At 46.1% G+C, this 18,365-nt stretch overlaps 1 protein-coding gene across 1 annotated transcript in view; it reads left to right on the top strand.

The window, feature by feature from the left end:
* COL6A3 (collagen type VI alpha 3 chain) overlaps window positions 1-18,365 on the top strand; it is an 84,061-nt gene that overhangs the window by 53,505 nt on the left and 12,191 nt on the right. Inside the window, exons 23-39 of the mRNA XM_070618673.1 lie at window positions 2,085-2,120; window positions 2,338-2,400; window positions 2,917-2,979; window positions 4,252-4,314; window positions 5,225-5,287; window positions 6,572-6,622; window positions 6,819-6,854; window positions 7,307-7,369; window positions 8,436-8,498; window positions 9,773-9,805; window positions 9,891-9,927; window positions 10,030-10,041; window positions 10,138-10,631; window positions 12,169-12,265; window positions 12,846-13,544; window positions 14,873-14,975; window positions 17,369-17,736. Coding sequence (XP_070474774.1) covers window positions 2,085-2,120; window positions 2,338-2,400; window positions 2,917-2,979; window positions 4,252-4,314; window positions 5,225-5,287; window positions 6,572-6,622; window positions 6,819-6,854; window positions 7,307-7,369; window positions 8,436-8,498; window positions 9,773-9,805; window positions 9,891-9,927; window positions 10,030-10,041; window positions 10,138-10,631; window positions 12,169-12,265; window positions 12,846-13,544; window positions 14,873-14,975; window positions 17,369-17,736 — 2,344 coding nt within the window. The remainder of the gene's footprint in view (window positions 1-2,084; window positions 2,121-2,337; window positions 2,401-2,916; window positions 2,980-4,251; window positions 4,315-5,224; window positions 5,288-6,571; window positions 6,623-6,818; window positions 6,855-7,306; window positions 7,370-8,435; window positions 8,499-9,772; window positions 9,806-9,890; window positions 9,928-10,029; window positions 10,042-10,137; window positions 10,632-12,168; window positions 12,266-12,845; window positions 13,545-14,872; window positions 14,976-17,368; window positions 17,737-18,365) is intronic.

Here is an 18,365-nt window from a genome sequence, read left to right as displayed (position 1 = left end):
CCCCATCTGTGCCCATCTCTTCTCCCACCCCCAGTCCCGCTTACTCCCCTCCCCAAAACTCACCGAACAGACACTTTTTAAAGTATTGTCTTCCCATCTTTCAAGTATCTGGCCAGGTTTTATCCCACTAAATGTTTAAAAAAATCCCAACAGAAACACGAAAACGGGGGCGGGGGGGGGATGAGGGAATATGGGGCAGGGAGGCTGCTGGGGTTGTATATTTGTGGTTGCTTTTAGAATTGTTTTTCGTGTGCTGCTGTAGCTCAAGCAAGGAAACGAGACTCAGTTTTCTAGTGAATCGCTTTTTGAAATCGCTTTCCCAAGGCATTTCAGAAATGCCCTTTGTAGATTAGCTGATTGCATGCCTAGTCTTTGAGTCTTTCTGGAAGAGCTGCTAAAGCCAAAGGGATAAAGATCGTCTTTAGGAAGCCAGTGGAATGCTTCCAGGGCCCAGGGGCAAGATGGTCTGGAAGCTCATACATCCTCTGGGGTGCGTCAGGATGCTGGGGGCGGGTGCCCAGGGCAGGTCTCTGCTCAGAAGCTGCCTGGGACTATGCAGCCTTGAACGGGGCCCCCTCAGCTGTCTCCCCAGTGGCAGCGACACATTTAGGGATCAGCAGCTGGACAATCGGGGGGGTGTATGCTGAGGTGAGCGCTCTGAAAAGAAGTAACTCTCACCTGTAATCAGATGATATATCATGGGCCAAAGTTTGCTTTTAAAATTCAGAAGAAGACTTAAAATTTGAAAATGCTATCTTAAAAGGTTTATTTATTTATTTTTTTGAACAATGCTGTTGAGCTATATAATGAAAAAGAAATGAGGAAATATTCGATTGTTACAATGTGCTGTACAACTCAGCTCGCGAGAAGGGCCAAAACTTGTTTTGAGGAAATGGCTTAAACTATAGCAGCGCATACAATTAGTTTTAATTCTGCGCGCGAGGTAGAAACTCAGGTTTGAATTCAGTACAGGCGAGCTTTGGTTGTCTTCCAATGGGACCTCGCTATGCCAGGTTCACGCCAGGATAAATTGTGTCCATCCCACTGGCTACCTCATTCCCCACATCACCATTCAGGGCCTCCACAGGATGCCTCTGGCCTGAGCAATGAATCATTGAACACTGGGGGCCTCTGGTCATGGTATAGGATGTCCCCTTCAGGAGGGGACAGCCTGATGGTTACTCTGTGGAGAGTGGTCTGGCCCCTTCCCTTCCCCATGTGTCCATGTGTTGTCTACGGAAGGAGGCCAAGGTCTTCAAATAAAGAAGCTGCTGCTACAGTGAATAATAGCAAAATGGTCCCCCCAGGAGATCACTGGGCTGGTCCATTGGGAATGGAGAATGTGGCTCCTGGGTTGATGCAAAAGATGGGCCAAGCTACCTTGACGGGTTTATTACAGTCTCCAGAATACCAACCCCTAACCTTGTGAAGATAGATCCAGGACGTTCACATATTCCCGTTCCAAACCTTTCCACTGAAGCAATCACAAAGTGGGAATTAATGGATTGCTTATGTAGCGGGCCCACATTTATTTGAACTAAGGGTCACTTCTGGAGCATCGAGGAAGACGTTGCCAAGTCATGAGCCCAAACGAAGGACACCTCTTAGGTTCACATATGTGCACTTTGAATGCTTTACTTGACTGAGTATGTGTTATATTTGGCCAGGAGAATCTGGAGAGTTTGGGACTCCCTTCCATTATAATTAACATATTTCGCTCCTTCTCCCTACAGTTAGGAAAATGGTCGAAAAATAGACAGGTTGACATTCCCATTTCGCATTCCTTCTTTGAAATTGGCTGGGACTGTGCAGCCAGAAGGAGTCATTATTTTGCTTGGCAGGTCTGAAGTGAATCTCAAAACTTCCATTTGGATGATTAACGGGGCAGCACAGAAGCAAAGCTGTCCCGAGGTGAGGGCCGGAGAAAGGGTGTCTTTTCAAGTGAGCTTCCTTAGGGCTGACTAGGCACAGAGTCTGGCACACAGCGGTGCCAGATGACTGAGTGGGTTGAGTCACAGAGAGTCCTGGGCTACGTCCCCAGCATCCCGGCCTCCCCTTCACAGATTATGTGATTTCTTCCACAGGGTGGCTTTGGCCGAAGGGGACCACCAGGAGCTAAGGTAAGCCTTGGGTTGGAATAATTGTAAGAGTGCAAAGTGACAACTGGCCCCAGGTGTCAAATGTCTCACCCTCGAGTTAGCATGTCAATCTCTCCTAGAGCCCCAGGACAACCGTGATTGTTTGCCCATCCCCTTGTCCAGACATGATTGTAGAACAGATTGATGATGTTGGCATAAACCATCCTGACCCCTCCCTGCATCTTTTCTTGTTTCAAAGGGCAACAAGGGCGGTCCTGGCCAGCAGGGCACCGTGGGAGAGCAGGGGACCAGAGGTGCACAGGTCAGTACCCCCTGGTGTGATTGCATCCCTTGGGATATTTTCCCGGATGTCATAGTATTTCTTTTTGTAATTGAGGTGACAGTCAATTTTACCAAGTTGAACACAAAATTAATCTTTTTTTAAAGTGAACCATTCAGCAGCATTTAGTACATTCACAATGTTGTGCAAACATCATCTCTATCTAGTTTCTGAACATTTTCATCATCCCCAAAGGAGACCCTGTTCCCGTGAAGCAGTCATGCCCCCTCCCCACAGCTCCTGGCAACCACTAATTTCCTTTCTGTCTTTACGGATTTGCATATTCTGGACATTTCCTATAAATGGAATATTAATAGGTGGCCTTTTATGTCTGGCTTCTTTCACTTAGCATAATGTTTTTGAGGTTTATCCATTTTGTAGCATGTATCAGTGCTTTGTTCCTTTTTACGGCTGAATAATATTCCATTGTACAGATATTATGATGCTCATGGTGCATCACCTCAACACAACACTTACACTGGCGTTTTACCTCTTCAGGGTCCACCTGGTTCCACCGGTCCTCCAGGGCTGATCGGCGAACAAGGCATTCCTGGACCTCGGGTGAGCCCATCTACACCCTGCCCCTCTCTTTAGTTAAACAGATAGCACGATGGTCGAGTGGGCTTAGAGCTTTGTAGCTGGTGTTGCTGTGGACAGACTTTCCTCTTAGCCTGACTCTTTGGGAATACAGATCCTGGGTCTGACCTCAGTCCTTGCAGCAACTGGCTAGTTCACCCTGAGGAAGTAAGAGACCTTTTTTCTTGGTGTTCCAGGGGCTTCTAAGTCCCAATGTTACTCCTTCCGAACGTAGTTCAGCTGGATGGTAAGCAGAGAAAGGATGTGCCTTATCTCGGAGGCCTTAGGATGGAGCCGCATAAAGTCTAACTAAATCTGCCAGCGTTCTCAGAGTTTGCTGCATTGTCTCGTATTCAGCTGCTGGAGATTGCTCTCGCAGTTCAGGGTTTTGTGTAAGGAGTTCCCCATCCTCAGGTCTGACACAGAAGATGTTCCCTAAACTTGCTGTGACTATAAACATCAAGATCCATCTTGGCTGTTAGCTATGAGCAGAAACATGTCCTAGCTGAGCTGTGACCAGATGCCGTGTCCCTTGTATCTGACATGATATTGAGGGAGCTGTCCTATCACTTATTACAGAAAATAATAAGGGTGAAAAAACTGGCAGTGAACTGGCCTGTTGCTACATAAATATGCAAAAATGTTTGACAGTGCTTAGAAAGTCCTTCCCTGGTTTGAAATCTGATAAATACTATTTTTAAAGATTTTGTATGTGTGTTTTTTTTTTAACATTTACTTAAGCCCTGATTAGTCAAGAATTTAAGATGGTTCAGGGCTGAGGTGAAGCTTTTCAAATACCTTAAAATGACAAGTAGCGGCCACTATCTGGTTTTTGCCGTGAGTGTTAGGGTCACTTCTGGGCCCTGGAGGTTGCGCCGCATTTTAAGAGCTATGTTCCCTCAGTGAATAAGTGTGTACAGCTCCTACCTGTAAAACCAGGTGCTCATGGTGGAGGCATGGAAAGGGCGAGGAGGTAAAGCCACATAAAATCTTGGTGTTTGTCCTCTAGTCTGGAACTTAGGAGATGTCCATTAGTTATTGCAATGTGCATGTGTTTGTGAAAACTTGCTGAGCAGTCACACTAATATTTTAGATTTGCACAGCTGTCTGCATGCATGTGTGCATTTGGGTGTCCAGCGTCATGCGTGGCACTGAGTGTGGCGGGCTCTGACCTCCACACCAGGGAGAGGCGGGGTGCAGACGCTACGGTTTGGAGGGTCAATATTTCACTGACACCCTTCTCTCCTCACGCTCCAGGGAAGCGGAGGTGCTGTGGGCGTCCCTGGAGAACGCGGCCGAACTGGTCCCTTGGGAAGAAAGGTTAGTCTTGACAAAGGTAGAGCTTGTTTCCAGAAGCCAGGGCCCCACCGGACCCTACGTCGCTGCTCCCTCATTTGTCAGTCTGTCCGGCTGCTTAGTTTGTACACCTCTTCTCGCTTCTGGTGTTTCCCATCTCAGCCTCTCCTGTTGATAACTGCCTTGGCCAGTGGGATCACCAGCCCTGCCTGCAGGGAACACACGGCTGTGCTTAGTGGGTTGGCTTTCTTGCAGCCAGAACTGCCAGCAGCTGGTGGATTATCTGATCTGTTCATGCCTCGGTGGGTGATGATAGAGCCACTAGCGGCCTCAGAGCCATTTGAGTGGATCAGGGCATTGAGCACAGCTTCAGCATGCACTGAGCGCACATTCTCTCAGCAGCGGCAGTGAGCACAGCAGCTCTGCCAGCTAGTCTACGGGCCCAGACCCCGACTATTCGGGATAACAGCAGCTTGTTACGTGAAGGCTGCCTGAGAACCTGCTTTCTGTCAGCCTTGAGAAAAACTGCTATTCATCATAACCAGTCTGAAAGGGCAGCATTTTCTCAGGAAAAGAAAGGCATTCATGTGAATCCAGAACTGTCTCGATGCCTCTGGTTGGATTTCCCTGCTGAGTTCAATGCCCACTGACTTTCATGGCTTCTTCCCCGTCTCTCTCTCTCTCTTCTCCATCAGCATATCCCCACGCCGTGCTGATGAAAGTAACAAACGCAAGCCTTCTTGGATTCTTTTCCAGGCCACCACACGTGAATGTTGCAATTTAAAAAATCACTTTTAGTAAAATCTAAAAGGTGAAGGGAGTGGCTTGCAGCAAGCATACCAGTGACACCACCTGCAACAAAGGCAGATCTTGGAATCACGTTTCAAATCAGCCCCAGACCCACAGGTGTCTCACTCTTGTTTCTCCTGTCTAGGGCGAGCCTGGAGAGCCGGGAGCGAAGGGAGGACTCGGGCCCCGGGGCCCCCGTGGGGAAACGGTAAGATCAAGATGCGCTCGGGGCCCAGGCTGCCACGACTCTTGGCTGAAATGTTTAAGAAGCGGGAGATGGGACCTCAACCTGCACCAGCTTTGTCACTGCAACTTGAGTTGGTTCCAGATACGGACAACTTGATAGTTGCTTCTTATATTATTGGGGATATGATTGAAAATCGTGAACCTGCCCCTTATAAACAGTAAATAAGTTTCAAAATAAAAAGTTTCCTTTGAATGAGACATCCTAGCAATAGAAATTATCACTTCGATAATTCATTTTAAAAAATTTATTTAAAAACACTCTAACTGCTCTAACAGTAATTTTTTAATATACATTTCTATACAGGAAAAAGAAATCTACAGTACGTTGGGAATTTTTCTAAAATGAGTCATTATACCTAAAAACAATATAAATGGACCAGGTTGATCTGAATGTTATAATCCCAAAGCTTGAAAATATTTTTCTTGTGTTTGTAATTTCTCTGGAGCTAGTTTAAAAATCCATTTTTATGGTCCTTGGTCTCCCAAGCAGAGGGGGAAAAATCAGACTTTAAAATCTACTCAAACCATCGAACGACAGCTCTTCCTGATTCTGTTTCCATAAATTTGGGGGTAACAGCTCTTTAGCTGTTGATGTATGTTTAAAACTGTAAATTAACTAAGGAGCATGTTCTGTGCATGTTTTAGAGATATTAATGTATATGTCATATAAGGTCTTCTGATGCTTTTGAAATAATTAATAGGATCCAGTTGTAAGAGACCCCATGAGAGAGCGATAGGGGTGGTTCTGAGAGTAGAGGGAGGTGGGTGTTTGGAAGGAACCTAGAGGCATGACCTGGAAGGAAAGGAAGCGGCATGGGGGAGAGGGGGGTAAGTTGTGAACACAGGAGGCTCAGGAGGGTATCAGAGGTTGAGACCTGTGTTCTTGCTTTGAAGTAGAATCTAAGACTCATAGACGCATAGAGTCAAGGTGGCCTTTAAGAGTCCTCTCAACTCTAGGATCCCATGGTTCCGTGAGTCTTTGATGCTACATTCGAACAGCACCTTTACCAATAGCTATTAGTTCTTTACGTTGGTTATCCACAGCACCATCTTTCTGAAGTAGTCCTTTATGCCCATCCACCTACAGACATGGAGGATGGGGCAGGAGTAGGAACCCTTCCTTGATCTGTACCTTCATCTGGGAACATTTCAAGGACTCAAGGATGCCCTGCTCAGGGTTTAGACAGAGACGATTTTGATGTGCCTGACACAGGAACCTACAGTAACACGATGTTTCCACTCTTAGGGAGATGACGGGCGAGACGGAGTTGGCAGTGAAGGACAAAAAGGCAAAAAAGTGCGTATCCGCAAAGATTCTTGAACTTCTGACACATTATATTTTTAAAGGATTGTCTCTCAAAATTTAATTTTAGTAGAGGAAAGTTTTCTCTTTTGACGACTTTATGGATATATTTTTTTCTGCTCAAGAATAACTTATTTTAAATGAATTTAAATTGGGACCAAATATTGAGTCATTTGTTTACTTTTTATAGGGAGAAAGAGGATTCCCTGGATACCCAGGTCCAAAGGTAAGTATTCCCCTAGTGGTAAAGCATCACCATTGTTTTAGGATGAGTCTGATATGTCCATGGACTGAAAATCACAATATCTCAGTTCTAGTCTTGGATCAGACACTTACTAAGTGAGTGATCCTGGAAAAGGCCCCGCCATCTCCAAGATACTCCCTCATCTATCAAATGGAGATGATATGCACTTGTCGTGGTGTTTGCCAGGATTAAATGAAACAGCCCTGCAATAAAATACTCCTTAAACCTAGCAATGATGTGATTGATAGGATATTATCATTGCGGGTTCAGTAAGCTAAGGCTGCAGATGCCACAGCTGCAGTAGGAATCCAGCGGAAGAGTCACTCAAAGTCAGCCATTTGGCTGTCCTGGGAAGTGGGGTCCACAACCCAGAGACCCTCAGGCAGGCCTTCCGCTCCAGAGCTTAATGTGCTGCTTCCTGGCTCTCTTCCCAGGGTACCCGTGGTGAGCCAGGGACAGACGGAACACTAGGACCCAAAGGCGTCAGAGGCCGAAGGGTGAGTTCCCTGCACCTTGGCTGCAGGTGAAGAATGAGCACGTGTGCAGCAGCGTGGTTAACATGGAGGCCTCCATTGCTTCTTTGAAAATTATCCTTTCTCACCTGGAACCTGGCTGGTGAAAGAATGGGGTGGAAGAAAAGGGATCCTAAGCCCTAGGGTTGACGTCCTCAGGACTCCCTGTGGTTGTATCTGTGCTGTTCTCCTTTGGCCATGGTCCCCTTATAGGGAAGCCCTCAGATCCCTTTCTCTAACACATCTCAAGTGTCGCTAGCCCACGGTCCACTCCCAGTATAGCACCAGGGGAACTCAAGTCTCGGAATGAGTGATGTGGCAAGGCTGTGCAGTCACATTCGGTCATGCCCACCGGACAGTGAGGCTACAGGATTTCAGGAGGTACGGGAAGTGCTTACAAAGCTTCCAGGCTCAGAGGTGAGCCAGGCCGAGAACACGTGCATCCCCACCTCCCCACCATGATAAGACTCCTCTTCCTTAAGCTCCTTTTGGTTTTGGATTACTCTCTTCAGTGGATGTCTACTCATCCTCTTAAGATTGTACTGAGTCGTGAATTAGCAAATTGAGGTCTAGACACAGGTAAAAGTTCCTAAGTTATTTTTAGCTTAAAATGTAGTTGAAATCATTATAATTATCCTGTTAATTTGCTCAGTGAGGGCCCGTCAAACTAGATTGTTTACTGCTCAAGGTAGAGTTTTAAAATATTGGATTGGTTAGCTACACAATTGGATCGTGTAGTGATCTAATTAATTGTCAGTTACTGATTTCCTGTGCATCCATGGAGAGTCTTATCAACGGTTCTTGGGTAAACATCTGTCTTACCTTTACCGGCCAGAGAACACAATTGTGGTGAGATGCACATCAATTTTGTTAAGGCCACTTGTCCCTACACTTGAATTTTGGAGACCCTTAAGCTCTTTTAAAGTGAGAGATTTCTCATGGTGATGGGGGATGCTGAACGACGCCACTGTCACCACCCCTTCCAACTGCAGGTGTTGAGAATTTTCCGTCTTCTGCCACAGTTGAGCAATGTTTGTTCTGGCCCTTCTAGGGAGACTCAGGACCTCCAGGGGCAGCTGGACAGAAGGGAGACCCTGGTTACCCGGGACCATCTGTAAGTACCTACCTAGTTCCAATTGAGCCACGCAGGGGCTGGATGCCTTACATGTGGTCCTTGAAAACTTTCTACCATCTCCTTTTTTCTCGAAGGTGGTGTGCTGCAATTTTGTTGTTATTGTTTTCTGTTTTCATTTTTTTAAACCACTTTCCTCTGATACCACAATGGAGAAAAGAGCTTTTAAGTTTTAGAGTTGTAAGAAATTTTAAAAAGAAGTTTCACGTGGAACTCTGTAGTCTATGGTGTGTCGTAATTTGCCTTTTCAATTTCTTCATGTGAGTTTGAGGTTTATGTAGAAGACAAAAAAGAGAGAAAATTTTTAACACCTCTTGATTGCATCTTGTAGAATAGTGTAATTATGTCAAACCTCAATCTGGGGAATGCTTCTGTTGGTCTATAAAATCCCCAGGGAGCCCTCGATTTCATGGTTTACGACCCGCTAGCCAGGAGGGCATCCTGCTGCAGCCCTCCCATAAAATCTCTTCGTTCCTAACATCCTTGTTTCCTTATTTGAATTTCTCCCTGTAATGTCTCTTCACATTGAATTTAATGAGGTTCAAAGGAGAATGGAAAAGATAATTAAGGAAACGGAAAATCACTCCCAGAAGGAGAGGTGAGGGATTAGCCTGGTGGGACTCGGGAGAAGAAGGCTGAGTCACGTGATTGTTGCCTTTAAAGAATGAAGCACTTAATGGGAGAAAGTTAAGCCAGTTACTGCAGATGAAAAGCAGACAGAAACAGTTTTAGGGAAACACACCTGACTGGCCCACGGGGCGACTGCTTGACCATCAGGCGGCCACATATTGGGATGAGAGGCTGAAGGCCACCGTGGGTCTATCTCTGGGGCTCCTCAGGAATTGAATCCAGCCAGGATGCTTCAGACCTGGAGCTGACGGGGTTAGCTGTGTGACTCCTCACTGTCCCTTCTGTGAACAGGTTATATCAAGCTGGCCGTTGAAAGGAAGCTCTTCTCTAGGGAGACATGGCGTTGAGCTTCAAGCTGAAATGTGTGACTTATGTGGATTTGTAATAAGCTTCCTGGGGCAGAGTTATTTACCTTGCAGGGGAAAGACACACTGTTATCCTCCAAGTCTTTTCTCTTTTGCTCTTTGAGCCTAAAATACTTGATAGGGAGAGCCTGAAAATGATCAAGGCCAGCCGAGGTCCCCTTTTGCTTCCTCTGTCATGTTTCTAGAGCCAAGGACTGTCCCTTTATGTTCCACATCCCGCCTGTCTGTGGTGCTTCTCACACCCCCGTCCTTGTTTTACAGGGTCTCAAAGGCAACAGAGGCGACTCGATCGATGTAAGTTGCATGTGTGCAGCAGGAACCCTTGCCCTGTAAGCCTTCTGTCTGCTCCCCTTACATCCTCCTTCCTTTCCTTTTACAGCAATGTGCCCTTGTCCAAAGCATCAAAGATAAATGTCGTAAGTACACAGTTTTCTGCCGTCTATGACCTTCACATTTTTACGTCTGAAATTCTCACGTGGCAGACAGGTCTTTCACGCTTCTCTTTGTTTCTTTTATAGCTTGCTGCTATGGTAAGTTGATTTCAGCAGTTTCGCTTTCTTCTGAAGAAAGAAGACTCCTTTGCCAGTAAGTAAAGTTTGTCTTTGAAAACCCACCACTTCCCACAGGACCCCTGGAATGCCCCGTCTTCCCGACGGAACTGGCCTTTGCCTTAGACACCTCTGAGGGGGTCACCCAAGACACGTTCAGCCTGATGAGGGATGTGCTCTTGAGTGTCGTGGGCGACTTGACCATTGCTGAGAGTAACTGTCCTCGGGGGGCCCGCGTGGCTGTGGTCACCTATAACAATGAGGTGACCACGGAGATCCGGTTTGCTGACTCCAAGAAGAAGTCCGTCCTCCTGGAGAGGATTAAGAACCTGCAGCTGTCTCTGACGTCCAAGCAACCGAGTCTGGAAACCGCCATGTCATTCGTGGCCAGAAACACGTTTAAGCGAGTGCGGAACGGATTCCTGATGAGGAAGGTGGCCATTTTCTTCAGCGATAAACCCACGAGGGCGTCCCCACAGCTCAGAGAGGCTGTGCTGAAGCTTTCAGATGCGGGCATCACGCCGTTGTTCCTCACGAGACAGGCGGACCCGCAACTGGTCAACGCTTTGCAGGTCTGTGCTTTACGGGGTTTGTTGATATCTCCTCCTCTTTTTCTTGGGCTCTGAGAAGGTTCCCAGGCACATCTGTGCCCTCCCTGATGGATTCATGCCCCATCGTTTCTAAAAGGTCCTAGATGAGGCTGGTGGGACTGAGAACTTCTCTAGTGAGATTTCCAGAACAGCCTTATGGCTCTGGCATTAGATCGACTTATTCCCACCGCGTCCCTCCCCACATGTAGGAGGAGAATCTCCCAGGGCTGACCTAGGGGGCCTACAGTCTCCTAGTGAGGTCCTGCAAACATCTGTGACCCCACCTCTAGTCTGCACCGCTCTTCAAACCTTTCTTCAGCCAGGCTGGCCTCCAAGGGTCAGCCTATGCAGTGGCCAAGTGCTCCCTTGTCATCTGCTAACTAACTTGTTTAATTGTTATAATAATATATATAATAATTGATTAATGAATCAATTAATATTTACTCAGTGCCAATTTGGGTGGCACTTTTCAAGACGGGCGGATGATGGGCACGAAGGGAAAGAGCGAGACCGAGACCAACGGTGAAGCAGCCTTGGCTCTGGTTCTAACCCGCTCGCTTTCTAGTTTTAAGTCACTGAAAGTAACATGGTCATGTCCCCAAACCTCTCTGTGTCTTAGGTTTCTCACCTGTAAAAGATGAGGCAGGACTGAGATGGTCTTTAATGTCTTTCCTTCCAAACTGGATGTTCTATGGTTTTCTTACTGCTTATGTCAGCAAGCGATGGCTGGGTCATTGCTGCCATCTCTCACGGTTTATTCTGCCAAACCACAGGACAGCTTGAGTATGGGGTACTGGGCTTGGGAATCCAGCATGGGCTACCAGCTGTACACTCTTCGGAGGAGCTGACTGACATCCCTCTTCCCTCGTGTGGGCTGAGTGACCCAGAACCATGCATGTTTCTGAGCGGCATAGTTTCAGGACGTTCAAAAAGTCAACTATTCATTCACTAATTAAATTTAATATTCATTAAATGAATAATTAGTGATGGGGTGCCAGGTGCTATGATGGGAAGGACGTTTTGAATCTTCTAGAAGTGATTTCATTACTTGTTTTGTCATTAAGTCCATTTCTAGACCTGGGGGAGTGGAAAAGGGATGGAGCTAACTTTTGTTCATTGCTATTATTATGGCTGAAAATAAGGATAATATTTAGGTCCTGCTATTTGCTAAAGGTTATACCTTTTCACACATTACCTCATTTAATCCTCCAGATAACCCCTTTGGGAATTTACTATTATACCCATTTTGCGGCTGGGGAAACGGAACCCTGGAGAGGTTAAATAACTTTCCTTCAGGTCCAGCAGAAAGTGCAGGAGTGGGGTTCAAACTCCAGCTCATCTCATCGGAAGAAAAATTATGCTTTCCTATTAATGACTCCCCCTTCCAAAAAAACGAGACAATACTGCCTACTGGGAAATAGATTTTATTGATGTGACTCTAATTTGTTCCTCAATTACATTTTCAAGTAGTTCCTTATCACGGACACTCCTACCAAGCGTTTCCTTTTGTTTAAACCAGATCAATAACACAGCGGTGGGACACGCGCTCGTCCTGCCCGCTAGGAGTGACCTTGAGGACTTCCTGAAGAACGTCCTGACGTGTCACGTTTGCTTGGGTAAGGTGCTTCTGTAACAGGAAAATCTGTCCAGCAGCAATTGCAAGGCATGCTCCCCATTGAGGGACATTTGAGTGAATAATCACCGTTTGTATCAAGAGCTGGAGTTAATGAAGATTCATAAAGCCTTGTATGGACCAGTGTAAATATTACATAAGTAGTTTCTATATTCAAAGTGGACTCCCCCAAACAGAGCTTCTCTTTGATACGGATATGGTTAGTTTTATAGGTAGTAAAGGAGAAAGTGGGCTCTGCTTATGTTTTAACCTTGGAGTCTAGAATTTAATTATCTGGCCTTGTGACTTTCTAGAAGATACTTCTTCCAAGAATGGTCCTTTTGCTTTTCTTTTGTCTTTAAATGCAATGCCAGTGTATACTAACAAGGATGTTAGCCTACTTATGTGTTTCATCTAGAAACTGCTAAGTGGTGAGAACGGAAATCTGGCCACAATGATTCAGCACGATAGAAATGGGTTTCTATCTATGTGGCAATTTTAATTACCCCAGGCGCTCAGCAGATCGATGTGCACTGTCTCGCTAGGGGAGTCACAGAATGAGTGGGTACCATGCTTCTTTCTAGACATCTGCAACATCGACCCATCCTGTGGATTTGGCAGCTGGAGACCTTCCTTCAGGGACAGGAGAGCAGCGGGCAGCAATGCGGACCTCGACGTGGCTTTCATCTTGGACAGCTCCGAGTCCACCACTCCCTTCCAGTTCAATGAGATGAGAAAGTACGTAGGGTACCTGGTCAGACAGCTGGATGTGAGCCCGGACCCCAAGGCCTCCCAGCACTTTGCCAGAGTGGCACTTGTGCAGCATGCGCCCTATGAGTCGGTGGGGAACTCCAGTGTGCCGCCTGTGAAGGTGGAATTCTCCCTGACTGACTACGGCTCCAAGGAGAAGCTGGTGAACTTCCTCAGCAGCAGAATGATGCAGCTGCAGGGGACCAGGGCCCTGGGCAGCGCCATTGACTACACCATAGAGAACATCTTTGAAAGCGCACCCAACCCACGGGACCTGAAAATCGTGGTTCTGATGCTGACCGGGGAGGTGCAGAAGGAGCAGCTGGAGGAGGCCCAGAGAGTCATCTTGCAGGCCAAATGCAAGGGGTACTTCTTCGTGATTCTGGGCATTGGCAGGAAGGTGAATGTCAAGGAGGTGTACAGCTTTGCCAGCGAGCCAAACGATGTCTTCTTCAAACTAGTGGATAAGTCAACTGAGCTCAATGAGGAGCCTCTGATGCGCTTCGGGAGGCTGTTGCCATCCTTCGTCAGCAGTAAGTCCTGCATTGGATGGCATGGGCCCTGGCTGTGGCTTTCTGCCAGCCCACACCCTTGAGCTATCAGGGATGGGGGGCCATAGCATGGAAAAGACATCGTGTCCTGACATTGACTTGCTCATTCATTCGACAAATTTATATCAACACCTACCATGTCCCAGACACACTTTTAGGAGCCAGGTTGACAGTGAACACACAGACAGAAATCCCTGTCCTATTCGCTCATCTATTCAACCAAATTTGACTGGGCACCTCCCAGCCATAGACACTACATCTCTGAGAGTTTACAATCTAGGTGGACGAATGAGTCAAGTGCACATTTATTTATGCATGACATAATATGCTCGCAAATCATAGAAAAGTGTATCCTGATGGGGCATTGGGGAAGCTTCTAGAAGTATTGATCTGGGTTAGCCACAGCCCCATGTTTGGATAGCTCTGGGCCTTTGCTGCTATAGCTCCCCTCCCCAGAATGCTCTCCAACTCTCCTTTTGGCAGCAAATCCACATTCATCTTCAAAGCTTACCTCCAGCTGCCCCTGCTCACTGTGGATGCTCCCTGCTCCCTAGGCTTGCTCATTGTTAACCTGGATGCTGTACTTACTGCATCTATTACATGGCCCCTTGGTCATTCATTTATGTGTCTGTGGTCCCAGTATGGTCCTTGAGGAGGTGTGTCATTCACCACTGTGTTCCCAAGAGCCTGGCACAGTGCATGGCCAGAGTTGGCACAGGAAAGTGTCTAACAAGTGGGGGAGATTATAAAGTTTGAATAAACATGTATATACGAGGAGTTTAAGAGTTTGTTCAAGGCAAAGGTGAGGTCCAAGAAAACAGTACTGACATCTGTGAAGGTCTGTCCCCCAAAAATTTTAGGGAAAAAATGTGAAGCAAAGGTAAGCCATCAAGTTCACCCAGGGGCCATTGTCACTGCCTTCAGAAGATTAAAAACAAAAGTTCCTTAAACACAGCATCGAGAAAATATTAAAACTAATTTGGTGTTCAAGAGCTTAGATACTTGTTAAAACTCTGCTCTTGATTTTTCTCCTACTCTTGTCTTCCCGCTAATGTTGACTAATTACTATCTTTAAACTAATCATCCAAACATTGCCAAATAGAAGATATTGGCTTAAGATGTTTTATGGCTCAAGTACAATTATACTTAATGTTTAAAATCACTGGATTTATCTTGTCTGGAAGAATTAACTAATTCAATGAATGCTTATAGTTACCTACTATGTTATCCATTTAACTCCTTAGCAGATTAATTTTAATTTTCATGTGATTTGCATGTGCTTAAAATGTTTTTCCTCCATTTCTCTCTAGGTGAAAATGCTTTTTACTTGTCCCCAGATATCAGGAAACAGTGCGATTGGTTCCAAGGGGACCAACCATCAAAGAATCTTGTCAAATTTGCTCACAAACAAGTGTAAGTGATTATAATAATTGCCTCAAAAATTACAGCACTCGAGGGGATTCAGAAGTCCTCCGACCAGTGCCTAACTTACAGGGTGAGGACATTGAAACCCAGAAAATGTGACTTCCCAAAGGTTGTGTGGGTCATTCTTTTTGAAGAATCTGCTGTATCTGTTAGCTATTGCTGCATAACAAATTGCTTGAAACTTAGTGGCTTAAAACAACAACTATTTATTTAATTTGCAATTCTGTGGGTTAGCGATTTTTGCTTGGGCTCAGCTGGGCAGTACTTCTGGCCTCTTCTGGGCTCTTATGTGTTTGTGGTCAGCTGCTTGGCAGCTATGGACTGGTAGTCTAGGATGGTCTCACTGGATGGTTCATCTCTGCTCCCTGTGGTCTGTCATTCTCCAGTAGGCAATTTTGGGTTTGCCTACAAGGTGACTGGGCAGGGTTCCATGAGAAAGGGAGAAGCGTGCGAGGCCTCTTGAGGCCTAAGCTAGAACTGGCACACTGTTACTTCTGCCACATTTTATTGGCTGAAGCATGTCCAAAGACCAGTCTGTCTAGATTCAAAGGTGGGGAACTAGACTTGGTGGAGACCTGTCACATCACATTATATAAAAGACGAGGGTACAGAGAGGATGGGTAATTGGCTCCATAGGTCCAAATGGTCTACCATATCTGGTGTGAAATGATTTTATATAGAAGGATTGCATACGTTAAGCAAAAAGTGGACTCCAGATCTTAAAATAATTAAGGCTGCAATAACATAGGTGATGGAGGTACCAATCGGAGGCAACATGCATGTTCTACTAGGAAGACCAAGGAGAGAGCTGGGAGTTGGGTGGGATGCAGTACCCATGGTGATGCTGGCCGCCTGGCACATGCTCAGTGGCCTAATGCCCAGCTCCGTCTTTGGTGCCAACTCCAGGGCCAGAAAGAAGGGTGGTGTGACTGTGTGGCAGAGGGCTAGGCAAGAGGGACATGGTGGCAGAAACTGAGCTCAGGCCATGTGCCAGCAGTCTGTGCCCCTGAAAATAATGCCACAATGTGTCATGCTTTGGGGGAAGTAAGGGTTCTGACCGTTTCACCCCGAGAGATGGGAGTTCGAATTATCCTTGAGCAATGAGTATCTGGCTTACTCCTGGCTGACCTTCAAGGTGGGAAAGAGAGATTGTCTCTTCCTACTGCTCACCCTGAAGTCCTTCGGCTCTCTCTCTCACCCTGAAGTCCTTCGGCTCTTGCCTTTGTCTTCGGAGAGAATGTTCCAAATCTCCTCCTGATAGGTTGAGAATCATTGCACATTTTCGGCACCATGATGCTCATCCTGCTTCACCTGGGTTCACAGATTCTCTTTTTATAGCCTTTAATTATCTTCGTTGTTTCTCTGGAATGTTCCCTAAAGTTGGCTCACCCTTATCTTTAGGAAAACAGAATGAACAAGGTAACCTAATATTTGCAGTTTTATGAAATCAACCTGAAAATATGCTGCATATGCCATGTAGCATGATATATCTACCAAATAATGGATGTTCATCTCAGGGCAAGAAATGGACAAAGGCTGAGTCTGTGCTGTTGTATCTATTTGACTACATTGCTATTCTCTTTTGAGATTTGTAATGGATCAAGAAATTATAAAAAACAACTGCATACGCAAAAATTAATACAAACAGAAATACACAATAAGCCTTGGAAGTGAAACAGTATACACTGACTTTATAATTTTCCAGCTCAACATGGCTAGAAGGGATACTTATTTTTTGGTGAGGAAAATTGGCCCTGAGCTAACACCTGTTGCCAATCTTCCTCTGTTTTGTATATGAGACACCTCCTTGATGAGCGGTGTGTAGGTCCACACCCGGTACCCGAACCCATGAACCCCAGGCTGCCGAAGCGGAGCTCACGAACTTTACCACTACACCACTGGGCCAGTCCCAGGGGATAGTTTCTTATAATGAGAGTAGCTATTAGCTGATTTTATTTAATTTTCAGTGTATATGTTTCAGTTGGTTAATTTTTATAATTAGAAAATTGTTCAAATATTATTATTATTATGAACAACAATAATTATTATTATTACAATATTTATTATAGTCTCTTTACTCTCTTGCCTATTTTTGTTTTATGAATTGAAAAAAAAGTCAGGTGTATCTATAGTACAAACTAGGCTTCCTTTTTAATGATTCTGTTATTTTATTTGCTGTTCAATATCTTTTTTGTGGCACAGGTGCTAAAAAGAAGGAATTTAACATACGCAGCATGCAGTACAATACAGAAGATATAAAAGCTAGAGTGTGCATTTTGCTAAAACAGCCAGTTTTGCACAGTTCGTGGGGTCATGTCTTTCTATTTTAGAGAGCAGTAAAAATACGTATGGTTGAAACAATCTTTAACTTATTTTAACAGAAATGTTCCAAATAACGTTACTTCAAGTCCTACATCCAAACCAGTGACCACAACGAAGCCAGTGACCACTGCCCAACCAGTGACCACCACCACAAAGCCAGTACCTGTGGTAAACCTGCCGGCCTCCAAGCCCGCCCCTGCAAAGCAGGCCCCCGCAAGACCAGCGGTTGCCAGACCGGTGGCTGCCAAGCCCGAGGCCGCGAAGACGGCCACAGTCAAACCTGCAGTGGCTGTGAAGTCTGCAGCAGCGAAGCCAGCAGCTGCAAGGCCCCCCACCGTTGCCAAGCCAGTGGCCACAAAGCCCGAGGTCCCCAGGCCCCAGGGAGCCAGATCAGCTGCCACCAAGCCAGCCACTGCGAATCTCATGGGTAAGAAAGTCGCCGTGAGGGCTGCTGACTTGTGACGTCCTCATTTACTGTGTCTAGGGCACGTCCCTCGAAGCCTGTTTACAAAGCAATCGAAATACAGTCATTGATCTGGGATTTTCTACATCTAGAGGATGCACTTGAAAAGGCGCTGCTCACAGCATGGAATTGTCAAAACATTGCTTTTTTTCTATATTAGAAAGCACTTTGCCTTATGGCCCTCTGTGAGGCTGGCGAGTTCCATCTCAAGAGCTTGTGAAATGAGTTTCACGCTCCCTCCCACCTCTGTTTTCTCACTCCCCACGCTGCCTTGGAGTCGGGGGTGGGCAGGAGGAGCTCCCCATTCTCTCTTGGATGTTGGTGGGGGGCATGGCCCACCTCTTCTAGAAATCCAGTCGTCTCAAGCTAAAGGGATTCACTTTAAGAAGTAGAGTTTTAGATCCCATTTCAGGAGTGAGAGAGAGTGAAAAAGCCTGTCTGTAGCTCTTGGCAACGAAGCAGATGTTTCTATGCTTGGGCTCTGGAGCCAGACCTGTCTCCTTAGAATCTGACTCCAGAAGATCTAGATGGAGCTTTGTCCCTGCTCTGAAGCATAAATGCATAGAAAAGTGGCCCAAGTTGTGCCCTGTGGC

The sequence above is a fragment of the Equus przewalskii genome, chromosome 5, assembly GCF_037783145.1.
Source record: "Equus przewalskii isolate Varuska chromosome 5, EquPr2, whole genome shotgun sequence".
NCBI lineage: Eukaryota > Metazoa > Chordata > Mammalia > Perissodactyla > Equidae > Equus > Equus przewalskii.
The sequence above is the reverse complement of the archived record's forward strand: the minus strand, read 5'-3'. Positions and strand labels throughout refer to the sequence as shown.